Below are 17,590 nucleotides of genomic sequence, written 5' to 3' on the forward strand. Positions count from 1 at the left end.
TGAGAATTACTCAATCAGGGATATTTGGCTTTAAAATGTTCTGCTTTTGTGGAATTCTTCCCCAGTACAAAATTTCTTAGAAGATTTTTGTGAACTCTACATATTCTTCATAGATCCCAAATTGTGTGTGGTCTGAAGGAAAGAACTGGCAATATCATAGTCCCTATGGTATCAGGCATGTGATTTAGACAGAAAAGAAGAAGGGTGTACCAACATAAGAAAAAGGCAAGCTTATCTTACCTTTCTTGTACTTTATTCAAAAACAAGCTTCCCAGAGTCCTGAGCTTTAAAAAATTGTTGTAATCAAAATAGTTTGCCATAGCCTATAACTTTCAATATGTCACTCTTACAATTATATAGTAATACCTGTCATGTTAGCTATTAGGTTGCAGGCTGCTATCATAGGGCTTTGCATATATCAATTGATTTTGCTTTTATAATAACCTAGCAGATAAGAGTGCTATGAGAAAGGTGTTATTATCACAGTCCCCTATGAAATACAAGTCATTGAATATATGAGGGCACTGAAGCACAGCAAAGTTATGTATTAACAAATAAATGTCAGATGTAGGATCTGAACCCAGGCAGTCTGACTCGAGTCCATTATACTACACTGCTTCTCAGTTAATGTCTAGGTTAGAAACCTGACCTGTTTCCCAATTACTGCCTGACATCTCCACATGGATTTATCATAGGTGTCACTAGTAGTAGGGATAGGGTGCATAGTACAGAAACATGAGATACAGTTTATACTTTCAACAGACTAAAACATCTTTACCTTTACTTCCTATTAATCCCTTCATCTGGAATTTTTTGAGACCTACTATGGACCAGACACTGTGCCCGATATTTAATGCAGTATAAAAATGATAAAGTCCCATCTTCATAGATCATGCATTAACTGCTAGGTTATTACATAAATATTGTTTCAGCCAAGAGCTAATTTCCATTGCATCACGCATATTGTCAGCATATTATAATACCAAGTGCTGGTAAAGATGCAGAGCGATTAGAACTCCCATACATTGTTGATGGGAATGCAAAACGGTATGGTAACCACTTGGAAAACAGTTTGACAGTTTCTTTTTTTATGGTGGAAAATGTTTGTTTGTTTAATTGAAGTGTAGTCGGCTTCAATATTATTTTAGTTTCAGGTGTACAACATAGTAATTCAACACTTACATACTTTACCAAGCAATCATCACAAGTCCGGTAATTTTAAGTTATTACAATATTATTGGCTATATTCTGTATGTTGTACAATACATCCCATTGACTTGTTTATTTTATTACTTGAAGTTTGTACCTCTTAATTCATCTTCTCTGTTGCCCCTGCCCCTGCCCACCTCCCTACTGGCAACCATTGGTTTATTCTCTCTGTCTGAGTCTGTTTCTGTTTTCTTTGTTTTGTTTTGGTTTTTTTTTTTTTTTAGATTCTACGTATAAGTAAAATCATATGGTATTTGTCTTTTTCTCACTTATTTCACTTAGAATGATACCTTCTAGGTACATCTATGTTGTTGCAAATGGCAACATTTCATTATTTTTTATGGTCAAGCAATACTCCATTGTGTGTGTGTGTGTGTGTGTACCACAACTTCTTTATCCATTCACCTATTGATGGATAACTAGGTTGCTTCCATAGCTTACTAATGTAAATAATGCCACAGTAAACATGGGGTGAGGGTGTATCTTTTCAAATTAGTATATTTGATTTCTTCAGATAGATTCTCAGAACTAGAATTCCTGAATTGTAGGGTAGTTCCATTTTTAATTTTTTGCACAACCTCTATAGTGTCTATACCAATTTGCATTCCCACCAACAGTGTACAAGTGCTCCCTTTTCTCCACATCATCGCCAACTCTTGTTATTTGTTATATTTTTGATAAAGTAATTCTTACCAGTATGAGAGCTGTTTCTTATAAAATCTACACTTACATATGAGCCAGCAATTAGCCTAATTATTTATCTAAAATAAATGAAACTTACATTTACACAAAAACCTGTATATCAGCTTCATTTGTAATTACCAAACTGTGGAAATAGCTCAGTGTCCTTCAGCAGGGGAATAGATAAACAAAATATGCTCCATCCATAAAATGGAATACTACTCAGCAACAAAAAAGAATGAATTTTTGACACTTGCAGCATCATGGATGCACCTCAGATGCACTTGCTACAAAGACTACATGCTAAATAATTCCATTTTTATGACATTCTGAGAGCAAAAAAAACCAAACGAACAAACAAACAAAAACAACCAAAAATGTAGGGACAGAGAACAGATCAGTGGTTTCTGGGCATTTGGCTTGGGGAAAGGATTGACTCCAAAGAGGCATGTCAAGGAAATTTTTATGGTGATAGAACTGTTCTGCATCATGATTTTGGTAGTGAATACAAGACTGCATTTATCAAAACCCATAGAATATACAACACAGAAAGTGAATTTTATTGTATATAAATTTAAAATTTTGATAAATAATGAAAATAAAAAATGATAAATAATGAAAAAACCAATTGGCAATGTTTTCCCTGTAAGAACTTTAATGAAGTTCACATCCCTTGACTTTGCTTTTCCATTTCTAGAAATATTATCTTAAGAAAGCAATCAACAATATGGTTAAGAATGTTCTTTGCAGTATTATTTATCAGAAAAACTGAAAACACCTTAATTATACAACTATAGTGAGATAAATAAATTGTAATATATTTCCCATTTACAGATATTAAAATACATTTCTGAAGGTGAACTACAGAGGGAAATGGTCATTCTGTACTGATGTATTATCAATTTACTGTATTGACTTACTCAGTTTAACTTTAAAATATTGATTTTCAAATATTTTAAAACTTCTGGACAACTTGAAATACTTTTTAAACATGTGCTACATATTCAAGGTAATCCAAACCCTTTTCTGAATAGCCAGATAGCTATATATATATTTCTGCCTTTATTATTATTTCAGTTCCTCCTTTATTTTTCTAGCTAAGACAGACTTGGGATAGGAATAGAGCTAGTTATCTTTGACCCAAATCATTTCTCTATTTGGAATGTCCTTTATTCTCATTTTTACCAGTAATAAGATACCACATTATATATACATGGTACTTTGCAATTTCCAAAGGATTAATTTACATTAGCCTATTTGATCCATCACCAGACCCGATAATATAATCAGGGATGTTAGTATTTCCCCTCTCCCAACTTATACAGTCATCTGAAGCCTAAAGAAGCATAACAATCTCCCAGGGTCACATTTGGGTAGGTGTGAAAGGCAGAACTCCAATCCAGAAGTTACAACTCCTCATCAAATATTCCATCCGTTATTATAATGCACTGTTTATTTACTCCAAGTCTTTGCCTTTTGAAGAAGCATGTCCTGTATTACAAAGGTCATTTATTTCTATTACTGTCATTCTGGATTCATCTTTTAAAATTGTATAGAGTCTCTCTATAAAAGTCACACCATATGGCTGTCTTCAGATCATGTTTTGAGGTTATCAGTGTGTTCTTATTTCAGTGTACATGACTGTACCTACATGTCTGGACCCCCAGCCTCTTGTTGATTTCTGAGCTTTCACCTGTGTCCAAAAGACTTAGGATTATTATACTTCAAATGCAAACAGAGCAAGTCAGTACTCAAAAACGGAATCTTGAAGCTTATTTCTGCCTATCTTAGAGATAATAGTTCTAAAAAACAGTCTTTTATATACAAGAGTCAGGTATATGTGAGAAAGATGGGACAATAAAGGACTCTGAATGTGGTTTTAGCATAATCCAGGATCCTACACTGGCATGTTTCCTGGGCCAAAAAGGCAGCATCGAAGGAGGATGTGGAGAAAAGTTACGTGAATTAGGGTCCCTGCCTCCCTCTCATTGTGCAAGTGAAGTATTAGGTTGAGGAAAGTAAAACTATGGACATTTCAGATAGGTTAAAAGGGAAGTAAAGCAGAGGGCCTAATGCCTCATTCCCCTGTTTGAGACTTAGGGATGGGACTCTGCACACAAGTTTCCCTGCACCCCAACATAGAGGGAGAGAGCTATGATAGACAATGATGTACTGTGTTCAGGCACAGAGCGAGTGGGCCTGAGCTAGCTGCCCCCTGTACTCACTCAGCCTGATCTCCTCAGGCCTATTTATGACAAGAGGGTGATCCCAAAATCCTTATATGCCCTGCTGTGAGATGTGGAAGTGCTGTTTGCCCTAGGAAACAGAGACTAGCTTGGAGTCAGGTCTAAATATTGTTCTGGGTACAGTCTACGTGATTAAGTATTAGCTACCGTCACGTTATTGTGTGCCGAGGAACTTGAGATAGCTACTCAGTTACATGGACTTCTGAACCAACAGCTCACATGCCATGTATATGTGACTTCAGCTAATTCCTGGCCTTTGTAAACATGTTTACCTTGGAAATACTGTTTTCTCATTTTTGTTTATCATTTCCTACCTAAAGTATTTTCTTGTTAGTATTTTTTTCCTTTATGTTCATTTTAGCCTTTGCTCTTACATTCTCCCCTTTTTTCTTTTAAAAGCAATTAGAGTTTTATTGTTTTTTACTTTGTGAGAATCCTTATGTCATTATCATATTTTTTGCTTGTGTTTATATCAATATCTAATCATAGATTGTACTGCTGTTCCTGAATATCCTTACTTTCCTCTTCCTATGTGTTTTTGTGTTCTAGCTTATTCTTCCATTTCTCCTTTCTGAGCTTTTTTCCATCTTATTTTTTTTATTTTTGAAAAGTACTGCTCTATTCTGCCTTATCCTGTGATGCAATTCCCAGATAATCAAAGTGCCCACTCCTTTCGACTTATTCGTTCTCATACTAAATTTACTGAGGAGCTGACAATAAATTGTGTAAAATCCTTTCTTTATGATTTGGCATCAGCTAAAAGTAATGTAATGGGAATGATATATGTGAGAGATGAACCAGGAAGCAATACAGCATAATGAAAAAGAATAGAGCTTGTAATGTCTAACAGATATGTTTTCTATGTTTTCCAGTTTCAGCTCAGACATTACTAGTTATATAACTTCGAACAAGTTTTTTAACCTCTCTGGGCCTCAGTTGTAACAATAGTGCCTAACTTATAATGGTGATATGGATATTCGGTAAACCACAACATATAATGTGGTTTGCACAGAGTATATATAGCCCACTTGTATGCTTACCAAAATATCACATTTGATGTGATTTTATGGAAATTGCTATTTGTTGTTATGAATACAATAATACTTAACATCAGGTTTCTTTGTCTTTTCATATGTGTTAAACTAAATAGACAGATAAGTTTCAGATTGTGAATTTAGCAAGCAGAAATATTCATTGCAATGTTGGCATTGCATTGTTGCACATAGCTTTTGTTTCACCCTTAGCTTTATTTTATATTTTATTGGTTTGAAATATAAATATTTTCTTAGCTGATTAGGGTCTCAGTCCAGAAGTGGGCACAGGCTACTTGGAAATTACATTTAAATTTTTAAAATGAAATTAAGTACATATGAATTCCAGTAAATTTGCTATATAGTGTCTCTGACATCTCACTCAGCTGTTGGCAAGCATTTAGTCAACATTTATTGACATTCCTTTCTGTGATTGAAATAGGACATAAAGTTTTATGACATGTGAAGTGTTTTCAATAACTGTTTCATTGTTTTCCATAGATAGCATTATAGTATACAAAAGAAAATATCAATAAGGTACAGAGAGTACATTATTTTTGAAAGAATATAGTAGTTTAAAGTTTGTATAATAAATTCTGATCTACTTTTCAAATCATACTATAGATTTATGGATTTCTTGGTTTCTCTTTCTTTTTATCTTTTGTCTATACTTTTCTTTTTGTGGTCACTTATAGTTTAGGTCAGAAAACAAAGAATTATAGTTGTTTATCCTATTGTTATAAAAGACAGATAGTAGTTTGTAATATTAAATTCTAGTTCCCTAGCAATCACCAAACCACAATGCTATATGATGTAGTATATAACTTATGTACAGTTTTAACATTAACTTGATATAGAAAGCCTGAACTATGATAGCGATCTGTGTTAGTGTTAACATTTACGTGATTGCTTGAGCAATAGAATAGAAAGTTTGCAGTGAGCTGTTTATATTTTAAGTAGTATATACATTTGAACTGAAAAAAGAAATATTTTGAAGAATTTTGAGTATGTTCATATGTTCAAGAATCTTTCTCTCATCTAAGTACTTCCGCTTTTAGTCAGAAATGGTCGGGCACAAGGACAGTAGTGTGAATTATGGCCAAGACCTAATCATCTGGCCATCTATGCCACGGCTCCCAGAATCACAAACAAACAAAACTGAGTGATGGACATAACCCTAGCATTCCACTTCTAAGTCCATACTGAAAAGAATTGAAAACAAGTACTCAATCATGTACATATATAAGTGTGTTCATAGCAACACTATTCACAATATTCAAAAGATGTCCATCAACAGATAATTGGATAAAAAATGTGGCATATACATACATTAGAATATTATTTCATCACAAAATGGAATAAAGTAGTGATATATGCTATAACATAAATGAGTCTCTAAAATATTATGCTAAGTGAAAGGAGCCAGATGCAAAAGATCAAAAATTGTATGATTCCATTGACATGACATATTCAGAATAATTTAATCTGTAGAGAAAGAACATAAATTGGTGGCTGCCAAGGACCGAGGAGAAGGGGCAATAGGGAGAGACCGATTAATGGGTAAAAGGTTTTACTTTGGAACGATGAACGTATTTTGAAACTATATAGAGGTGGTGATTGCACAAGGTTGTGATTTATTAAATGCCACTGAAATATTTAGTCTAAAATGGTTTATTTTGTGTAATGCAAATTTCACCATATTAAATTATTTAAAAAAAAATACTGAGTGACGAGGTTGAAGCAGCACCATATTCCATATTCTCAAAATCACAACTAGTGTAAATAAGTCTACTCCATAAAGAGAGAATATAGAGTTTGTCTTTATTTATCCCAGAGAGGCCGATGAGGGCTGGGAACAATTTTATAGAGTTTTCTTGAAAGATGAATACAATTTCCCTCTTAGACATATTCTTTTTTTATTATTTTGTTAGATTATCAGAACTTGTGAAAATGATTTTTAATGGCTAAGTTTCTGTGCCATGTGCTGCTTTATTTTCCATGTTTGCCTCATTGCCTCATATTTCAGTTCGTCTCATTAATCTAGTTAAGAAAATGAAAAAAGGCGAAAATAAATGTTTCTCTTTTGAGATGGGTTCTCTCTGTGAAATGGGAAGATAATTACACCAATGTAGATGGGCAGATGAGCTTATTTAAGCAAAAGTGCTTTATTTTTGGCTCTTAAATCATTTAGATTAGCCAACCATATAAATAAAATAATATGGATAATTATAAATAGTTTTTGTACTTTATGTGAAACAGCCTGTGAAGCTATTAGTTATTCATACACATATACAAAGGGTAAGGCGAGTGCTTTCCATGGCTATTACGTAAATATCTAGATTTTTCATATGAATAGGGCATTGATTCTGTGGTATGTATCTTTGCAAATAACATTTTTTAAAGTTCCTATATATTGAGAATTTTCCACACATTAGACACCTTGCTGTGTATGTTACATAAATGGTTTCTAATCCTTATAATATCTCTAAAAGGTAAATATTATTTCATTACCACAGATTGAGATAACTGAGTTTCAAAGGTATTAAATGATAACTCTAGAGGATAAGTGGTGCTAGCATTCACCTATGTATACTTAACTAGGACACCTTGTGACTAGGAGCGCATTGTGCTTTTCAATTTTTTTTTTTGGTAAGATATCCTACAAAACAACTCATATACAAATTGCAGAGACTGCTTATGACTATTAGTTTGTCTCCCCTAAAGAAAGGCTCATTTCTTTGCTTATGTTTCTGAAATCTGTATAGACAAGCTATCAACATGTTGGCGGTGTATTGACATTTAACTGCACTGAGGAAGTGTGTGTATAAGTTTATATGAAAGCTTAGGCTTTAAAAAGCATTCAAATACCCACAGTAAAGACTAAGGATGCTGAATGATGACTAGGGAGAATGTTGGATTGGGTTATGGGAAACCTGAGCAACTGAGAATTTAAGGAAGGCAGAAATATAACAAAACTTTTGTGTTAGTCTAAGTCATTCAGAATTTGACTCTTCCAACATGGACATTCTTCTCATGCAGCTTCCATATTAACTGTCCTCCTAATACCTTGTGTTTTCCTACCATTATCCCTTTGTTGACATTTCAGTGCCTGAAATACCCTCCCTCATTGCCAACATTTCTCAGCCTTTCTCTTTCTCCTCATTGAAAGCCTTCTGCTGCCATGCTAGCCCTCCAGAGACCCTTCTCATCCCTGCTGTCATATTTTCTGTTTGAAACACACATTTGCAGCTTGTCATTTACTTTTGAAGTTGATTTCATTCTAATGTGTTCATAGCTCATTTCTGTAATTAATTATGAGTTCTAGTGTGGTAAATAATAGTATTTTCACCTATTTATATGCCATCATATGCTTTGGACATGGTACATGTTCATCAAATAGTTGAGAGTTTTATAACTATTGAAGGCAGGGTTTTCTCAAAACATAGTTATACAAATACCACTTCTGGGAGAGATGCTCCTCGAAAAAGGATGGCCATTGGTCAAATAAAATTGAAAAACAGCATTTTTTTCTATTTCCACTCTCAGAAATTTACAGTATACATTGGCATTTTTAAAACTGAGGAATTCTTTAATAATAAGACCAGTTTTACTATTTTAATCCAGGACTTCTCAATTCTCCCCCTCAACTTTTTAATCTTTTATTTCTCAAAATGTTCTTTGAAAGATGCTGCTTTAAAGTGTTTTGTATTAAAATTATGCTAATCATATTCACAAATGTAGAAATCGAATTTTGATTAGTTGTAGGTTAGGCATTTTGTTTGGCCTACCTGCTTCTGTATTTAGAAAAGAACTATCCCTTAGCCATATTGGGGTGTGTGTGTGTGTGTGTGTGTGTGTGTGTGTGTGTGTGTGTGTGTGTGTGTGTATGTATGTGTATGTGTGCATGCATGTGCATGCTCACGTGTGTGTGTGTGCACTGTACAGTGTGGACTCAAGCTGAAAATTGAGACTAAAAAGAGAATGATTGGAACTGTTCTTTCAGCTTGATTATCTGCTAGAATCTCTATTACTTCTCATAATATGCTTGAAAAGTTTTATTTGTACCTCAAGGGCAATGAGCCTGGCCTCATTTACAAATATGAATGCAGATATTAGCAGTGTACTATCTTCTCCTCCAGGCAGTCCTACTCACTGTCAGCTTGTTTTATTTACTTCCTTGGAAAAAGAATATCTATCTCCTTGGAATTAGACACAGCATGGTTAATGGGAAAAGCAGAAGTTTTGGAGTCAGAAAGTTTTAAATTGATTTCCAACTCAAACCTGTGTAACCTAGACCAAGTTTTCTTTCCAGAGCTACTGCCTCCTCATCTGTAAAATGAGATGGGTCACACCTACCTCTAAGAGTTACTTACGAAGACAATGCCTGGCACATAGGAGATGTTTCATAAATATTAATCCCTTTTGCACTTATTTTTTGTGTCATATTATGACAAGAGCATTCCACAGACATAGTCACACAGACAAAACTGCCTCTCTTCTATAGTTGCCATTCTACATTTTATATTGTTATCTCAAAATGGTATCACTATTCTTTGTTTCTTCTTTTTTTATGAGATGACTATGAATGGGGGAAATAAGAAGAGTTGAATTGTTATCTACAAAGAAGAATATTTGAATTCTAAGAATAGCAAAGAAATAACCTAAATAACCTAGTGATACACACACACACACACACACACACACACACACACACACACACACACACACACACACATATATGTTGGTTTAAGTAATTCATCAGATCATTCAAAGAGCTACTAGTGAATGTATTAGGGAGAATTTTGGACTGGCTTTCAACTTTTCCTCAACATATTATATAATTTTAGCCATAGATCTATTTCCATGGTGGCTTTGGATTATTTGCCACTATACACAAACAAAATAAAAGAATAATTATGTGATAATCTTACATAAGGTTATATGCTTGGAGATGAAAGTACTTACCAGAAAATTAGATTAATAAAACTCATCTTTATAGGGTAGAATAGAATGCTCAGCATAAATTGTGTTTTTTCAGGCCAACAGACTACTCAGACCCTCAAATTGCAAAAAAAATAAAACCATATACTTATTACATATGGTTGTCGGTAACACATCAATCATGTCTGTCTCTAGCCATCCATGGCTAAATTATTCCTGGAAGAAGCCCATTTTGTCCCTGTGAAGGCTGACAAGTGTCAGTCTTGCTATGGCATCTACCTTTCCAAATGGCAAATAATCTCCTGGCAGTTTTTCTTGATATAAATATTATGAATGGCTGAAGAAACTATCATTTTTTGCACTTTATTGGTTTAGACACAGAGTGAAGCCTTCTAAGGTAAACTGAAATAATAGAGGAAACAATGAACCTAAATGTTTTTTGAACTGGCCTCGATTGTACATTAACCTACTTCTGTCTTGATCTGGTTGATTGCAGGAGAAGATGTATCAGGGAGCCTCTGCCCAGCATCTCCTCCTCCTGAACGGATGGCTTGTGAAATTCCCTGCAGAATGGATTGTGTGGTGAGTGAGTGGACAGAGTGGTCATCCTGCTCCCAGTCTTGTTCAAATAAAAACTCAGATGGGAAACAGACCAGGTCAAGGACTATCCTGGCATTGGCTGGAGAAGGTGAGTAATAGCAAAAGTTTCAATGGAGTCAATTGCCCAATTATTGTTTTCCGATAGGTAATTGTGAAGGTCATATTGTGGAAGTAGCCACATATAGGTGATGTCTATATTCCCTGAATCCAAATGAAGAGCTTCCTTTCCATGCCTACCTTTTCTATTTAATCCTCTACCTCTGCTGGGTTCCCAAATTTATATGAATTGTTTTAGCCCATGCTATGTAATGATATGACAATCAGATGGATGTTAATTTTTATTATACTTTTTAAGGGAAGAAAAAAAAAATTTGGTTGATACACATCCAGCTTTAGATAGCTTATGCAGTTGGGAACATAATTCAAATATGTATGGTAAAAAGAGCTTCAAATTAGGAATCAAGAAACATGGCTTCTTAACTGAGAGCTGCTGCTAACATTGGCAAGCTACCTGATCTATGTGCCCTGATTTTCTGTTCTGTCATGCTGGCATGTTGTGAGAGGGAAGAGGATGAAGTCTGTAAAAATAGCTTTAAAGAAGCTAAAATATGCTATGAGAATGTAAATAGATGGCATCAGAAAAAATTAGAGGAGCAGCTGTTCCTATCGTTTATAGCAGTGGTCTCTGTCCCTAGACAACATGCATCATTTCTCTCATGCCCTCTCTTGGTTTCTTCAGTCTAAAGCTCAGTTGGAACAGCAGGCAGTATGGCCACAGGCTGTTAGGAACTCCTTTTTAAACAAGATTCTGTTCCATGATCCTGAGAAATGGGTCAGGTTCAAAACGAATGAAAATTTTCATATTTTTAAAGTACAGTTGCTCCCCCCTCTTGTCTTTAATATTTCTGGAAAGAGAACAAAAAGTCAGTGGTATTTAAAGGGGAAGAAGTAACAAGAATAACAAAACCAAAGTCAGAAAGCTTCTTGAGCATTTGGACCACCGAATAAAACATTATAGTATAAAAGAACAGGGGAGGAAAATCAATACTTTCGATAAATACCAGTTTTTACATGGATATAAAAATGTGAAAGAAAAGATAGTAATGAAATTTGATTGTCTGACTCGCCCAAGAGTGTAAGGATGCACATCTGTCTGGTCTCCCAGCCAGCGGATAACACATTGTCAGATGTAATTTCAGAGTTTAAGGATGGGCTTTCTCTTGCCAAACTTGAAGAGAGACTTTTGGATTTACTAAATTGCAGTAAAATGCACTGCTTGATGGAGGATGGGTGTCTTAAAATGGTTCTTTGATAAAAATAATACTCAGGAAAGAGAGAGAGTGTGCGTGTGTGTGTGTGTGTGTGTGTGTGTGTGCGCGGGTGTACAGTATATTCAATTTAATATCACTTTGAGGTTGTGGGCTTTTTAATCTAACCAACTAATTTATGTAGATATAGTAATATTAAAATAAAAGCAAATTTCTTCTGAATTTATCTCAGAAATACATCACCCAGAGGTGGGCAGTAAAATCAATTATTTTTAAATCTAATTGACATTTACTGCTCCCTGTTATTTAGAGAATGGGGCAACATATTATCCTCAGATGGTTATTTGGGACAAAAGAACTATAGCCTTAGAGTGAAGATGGCAGTGGCTCAGGCCTTTGGAAAGGCCATTTTTCTAGACCACTAAAACAGCTAAAACAACAAAAATAACAGCAATTACAACAACAGCAACATCTTAATAAAAATAGCAACAGCTACGTATTCTTTTTATTTTGATTTTTTCAGGTGGAAAACCATGCCCTCCTAGTCAGACCCTCCAAGAATATCGCTCATGCAATGACCATTCCTGTGTGCAACTCTACTGGGAGACATCACCTTGGGGCCCCTGTTCTGAAGACACATTGGTAACTGCCCTTAATACAACCATTGGCTGGAATGGAGAAGCTACTTGTGGTGTGGGCATTCAGAAACGGAAGGTCTTTTGTGTCAAGAGTCACGTAGGACAAGTCATGACCAAAAGGTATCATCAATAATTTATTGAAAGTGCATAGGATTATTGCATGGTTGGATATTTTTCAAACCCTATATATGTCTCAGCCTGTGCTAGAGTAAGATATTTTTGTTTCGTTTTGACTCTTAAAAATTAAAAAAAACTATATCTCTAACAAAGGTAGTCACTTTACTCAATTATAATATGTGCCTTAGTTAATGGATAACAGTAAATAAGGCCTATAAATATGGAATCCACTTGAGTAATCAAATTTTCTAGAGCCAATCTCAGTATTTTTGACTCTTTTTCAATCACATAAAGACTAAGTCCACACGAAGGTATATTATGTACTTTAAAAATATAGAGTTGCGTTATACTCTTATGTCCCATTAATCTTTTCTGCAGCCATTTTGAATAGACTAATTCATGCTCTCCAGTACGTTTATAATTTCATGCATGCTATATGCTGCACATAGAGATGCAAATTAGAAAAAAATAATAGGAGGAAAATTTGGACATATGGACTGGGATATAGATATCAAAAAGTGTCAGAAATAATTGCAAGTGATAGAGGAAAAAGTAGTTGACTGGAGAACTCAGCTGTGAGTTTCATCTCAAATGAGGAGACATAACTCTTCCTCAAGTCCATGTGGAAAGACTTAGAAGAAAATGGAAAGAGCCTATGCAGTGTACAGAGCCTGGGTAATTTCCCTATCCATAGAGATTTTCAAGTGGCCATGTTTGAACTAGTCCCCTTTGTGTGATGAAAGACCCCACCCAGCCACAGGGGTGGTGGGTAACCAGAATGGGCTGGCGCAAACTAGGCAACTTAGAGCTGCTCCCCAAGAATTTCCAAGACTGGGAAATGAAACCCTCTTTTTTTTCTATTCCTGATGCTCCAAGTGCATAAATTGAGAGTTGTCATAGCCCTGGTTAGGCCCAGTGGAAAAATCAGGAGAGAGTGAAGCTGATGGTCAGAAAGAAGCAGAAACTGAATCAGAACAAATCCTGGCAGCATCAAACCTTGATCCAATCCCCCCCAATTTATATCCCTGCTTTCTTGGCAACCTAGGCAGATACATTTGTTCTTCTGCCTAATTTAATCCAGTTTGTTTTGCTGCCATGGGCAACTCAAACACCTGATTAATTTCATCTTGAGGCACCATGATGAAGGGCTCTGGGCCTTATCCACACTGCCATGGAAACCACTATTAACTACGAGTAAGGAAAGTCACAGAAGCTCAGTTAAGGAAATGAACTGCTGATGGTAAAAATAGTGCAGACTGGCCCATTACTGCTGGTGTTCGAGCATCCACTGAGCAGACGGTTCTGCACATGCAAGCGAAGATAACTATTACTGGAAGTGAAGCACAATCAGGAAGACCTGATCTTTCTCTCCCCCTAAATGGGGCTTTTACAGGACCGAGGTTAGTTATTCTTCCCTGCTGCAACCCCAGACTTTAGCATAGTATCTGACATGTAGTTAGTGTTCCATAAACATTTTAGAATTCATGAATTAACTAGACCTAAGTGTAGGAAAATAACAGGGTTTCCCAAGGATTGGATTTGAATTGCAGAAGATGGAAAGTAGCTGTTGTTTATCCCTTGCTTAAAATATGTTTATATATCTATATATCTACAATGATAAATTTTGTCAAAAGGGTCTGCAATGAAGAATAATGACTAGATCATACATATGACCTTCTGCTCTTGCTAACCCATAAATGTTATTTCTGCTTTAGTATCTGACCCTACATTGCTTGTGATGTTTTTCAGAACAGCAGCTTATGTCAGTTGTATGTTTTAATTTGCCTGGTATCTATAATATCATGTGGACTAATTGAGTCAAGTCAATGAGAGATATAGCCAAACATGGGCAATAAAGTTTGCATATTGCCTGGTTCAGGTAATCTAATTTATGGGGTTATGGTAACATTTTGAAAGACTTACAAAGGTATTATGCAGACAAGAGAACTCCTTTTATCTTGAGAAGGATTACAGCCTTGTTATTGTTCATTTTTAACACACACAAAAACTGTTATTCTTTATAGTGATAAGAAACTTTAGCATACTTGAAGTTGGATCTTCTTTCTTTGAGAAAACTTCTCAGCTCTGAATCACAACAGGAAAAATCCATTTGATGTGAATGCAGTTTGTTTATTTCTTAGCAAAGGGGCATTAGAATTGCAACTGACACCTACCAAAAAAATTATCATCACATTTTAAAGGTAATTGGGACATGAAAAGTTGGATTATATGTTCAAATAGTTCTCTATTTCCTCTTATAACTTCATAATTACTTTGAATGACAGTTTTTTATTAAAGTCTCTGAGCATGTCACCTTACTCAGCTGTTAGTTAACCCAATGATATTGTGTGCCCCCACCCAAAATCACAGGACCAAAAGTTTATAGTTTAAAACATAATTTACAAGTGAATATACATTTCTTTGAAAACTTACACAGGTGAGACTAAAATATTATTACAATGAATAACCTTCAGTTTTGCTTAGTGTACCAGCACAGAAAAATGAATTGCACAGATGTGTTTCCTAAGACACTCACACACATGCACATAAGCATGCACACATACACATGAAGATTTTGCTAATTACTTTTGCATTGTAATGAGCCTAGAGACTTAACCTAGTTTTTCTTCTCACTATACATCTCCTAACAATCCTGCTAAACATGAAGAGCCTGCATTGACTTTAGTGAAGTTAATTAAAATTCTTGAGGTTAATAAGATTAATTGGCCTAAGAAAATAATACCTACTGTCCAGTGAAGCACATAGTGAGATAGCGAGATTATCAGCAAGAGAGTCTCCTTTCCTCTGCCCTTTCAAAAAATATATATTTTTGTTTTTTTCACATGAAACCCATTGCAGTGGGAAAAGATCCTCTGCCATTTGTGGAATCCTTGAGGTGGGGATGGGCAATAGAAAAAGGAAAGAATAAGAAAATACCTAAAGAAAGAGTGGCCTTCAGGGTAGAAAGAAAGAAGCATGTCTCCATGGAATGGGTTGGCTAACATAATGTATTTTATCTCTAAACTCACTGCACTGGCACACACAGAATTTCCTGCAAGTTCTTGCTTCCCTGGGATGGTGTTTTGGTTTCCATGCAATTGTGTATTTGAGAATGTTACTATTGTATGAGTAATAGAACTGATCATATCAGAAAATGAGAACTAGCTGGGGCACAACTGAAACAGAAGTGAGAACTCGCTGGGATATTTTTGGGATTTTGTTTGGTTTTGTTTCTCGAGTCAATACTTTTTTCAGCTACAATGTGGAAAAAATAATAATAGAGATTAAAAACACAACTCAAAGCCTTCCAAAGGTTCCGATAAAGCATTTTCTACCTTTAATGTAAAAATACCTGGCATTTTGTGAGATATAGGAATACAGACCTCTCATTAAACATTTAATGTTTAAAAAGTTGTCAGGTTTGTCCCTTTATCTGAGTGAGATGGTACATCAGTTCCTGGGTTGGAGGATTGCTCAAGAAGGTGGGGCACTGTATGTCTGTATGCCCATTATGGAGGCAAACTGAAAAATGGAAAATCTTTGTAGCTCAATTTAATGCATTTCAGCATAGTGCAACCTATGTGACCATGAGACAGTAGTTATAGAATACTTCAGTGCAAATACAGGAAAATATACATGTTGAAATGAAGTGCCAACATCCTTTTCTCAAGAGCATTGTCAATCTAGGATCAGAGCTTACATGAAAGTAGGTAGTATAAATTATGACAAAAGGCTAGGGATCATATTTTGTTTACTAACTAAAACGAATCCATATGTTTTAAATGAATCCTGAGTTTTAAGGCTTCAATTTTATTTTGGAAATGGCTGGATAAATTTGCCTGGTATCCCCAAGGATTTATTTGTCTTTAGGCTCCAATAGCATAGAATACCACTCAGTCAATCACTTACTGTTACTAAATATTTACCACACACTAAGACATGATATTTTTAATATATCATGTAAGATGGAACTCCATTATCAAGGCACTCAAATTTAGTGTGGATAATTTGCATGCAGATGTGTACACATTTGCATGTGCGCCACACACAACAAAACAGCAGCATGAAAGGTATAAAAAGCCTTTTTTGTTCAGTCAGTAGCAGTACAATAATAAGGAAAATAAAACCTTGTAGTTTTTAGATGTGGAGGGCACATAAGTTGCTAATGGTCAAAGAGAATATTTTTGCAGACTAAGAGGAAATTCATTAAAATTGGATATGTGATGATCCTTGAAGGGGTAGACAACATGTAAATAGAATATGAATCCTTGAAGAAAAGGCCAACCTTTTTGACAGAGGATATGAACAGAAAGATAGGTTCACTGACAAGAGAATAGCTGGCTCCTATCGACTAGAAATCACATTCCAGGAAAGCCTTCAGTTCATGGCCTCCATAAAAGCAATATAATCTGAGCTTGACTTTTGCCATCGAGGAGATGATATTGTTTCTCTCTTATGGACTTAGTGGAAGAACACAGAGAGAAAGGGGAGCATATTGTGATGAGTGGACATTATGCCTTGTGAGTATTTATTTTAAGTAATGTTAGTAAAGTGTAAGTAAAGTAGGCAATATCAGTTCCCTAAAAGGTTAACACCTATTCCTAATTGAAGTGAACAAAAGTCCCTGCAGTGTAAGCCACCCTCTCCAGAAAGTCTAAAGCCAGCCTCACAAGTATTTCTAAGCTCTTTTGTGAGTCAGTATGTACTGGATGGGTGTGGAGCAACACCTGCCCCGTCCAGTACACGAGAAGTTGGTTTTACTCAAGTTGCAGTTTCATTTCCAGTCATATGCCAGGAGTTAGAATAAATAGAAGTTCAATTTAATCTTAGTTGACTTTAGAATATGAATAGAGGAATTG

General features: G+C 35.3%; 1 protein-coding gene across 2 annotated transcripts in view; it reads left to right on the plus strand.

Moving 5' to 3' along the window:
• Positions 1-17,590, plus strand: part of THSD7B (thrombospondin type 1 domain containing 7B) — a 742,175-nt gene that overhangs the window by 387,165 nt on the left and 337,420 nt on the right. For both annotated transcript variants that reach the window (XM_039874567.1, XM_039874568.1), the window contains exons 8-9: positions 10,605-10,796; positions 12,500-12,734. In XM_039874567.1, the coding sequence (XP_039730501.1) occupies positions 10,605-10,796; positions 12,500-12,734 (427 nt within the window). The remainder of the gene's footprint in view (positions 1-10,604; positions 10,797-12,499; positions 12,735-17,590) is intronic.

Source organism: Pteropus medius, unplaced genomic scaffold, assembly GCF_902729225.1.
Source record: "Pteropus medius unplaced genomic scaffold, Ma_sr-lr_union100, whole genome shotgun sequence".
Taxonomy (NCBI): Eukaryota; Metazoa; Chordata; class Mammalia; order Chiroptera; family Pteropodidae; genus Pteropus; species Pteropus medius.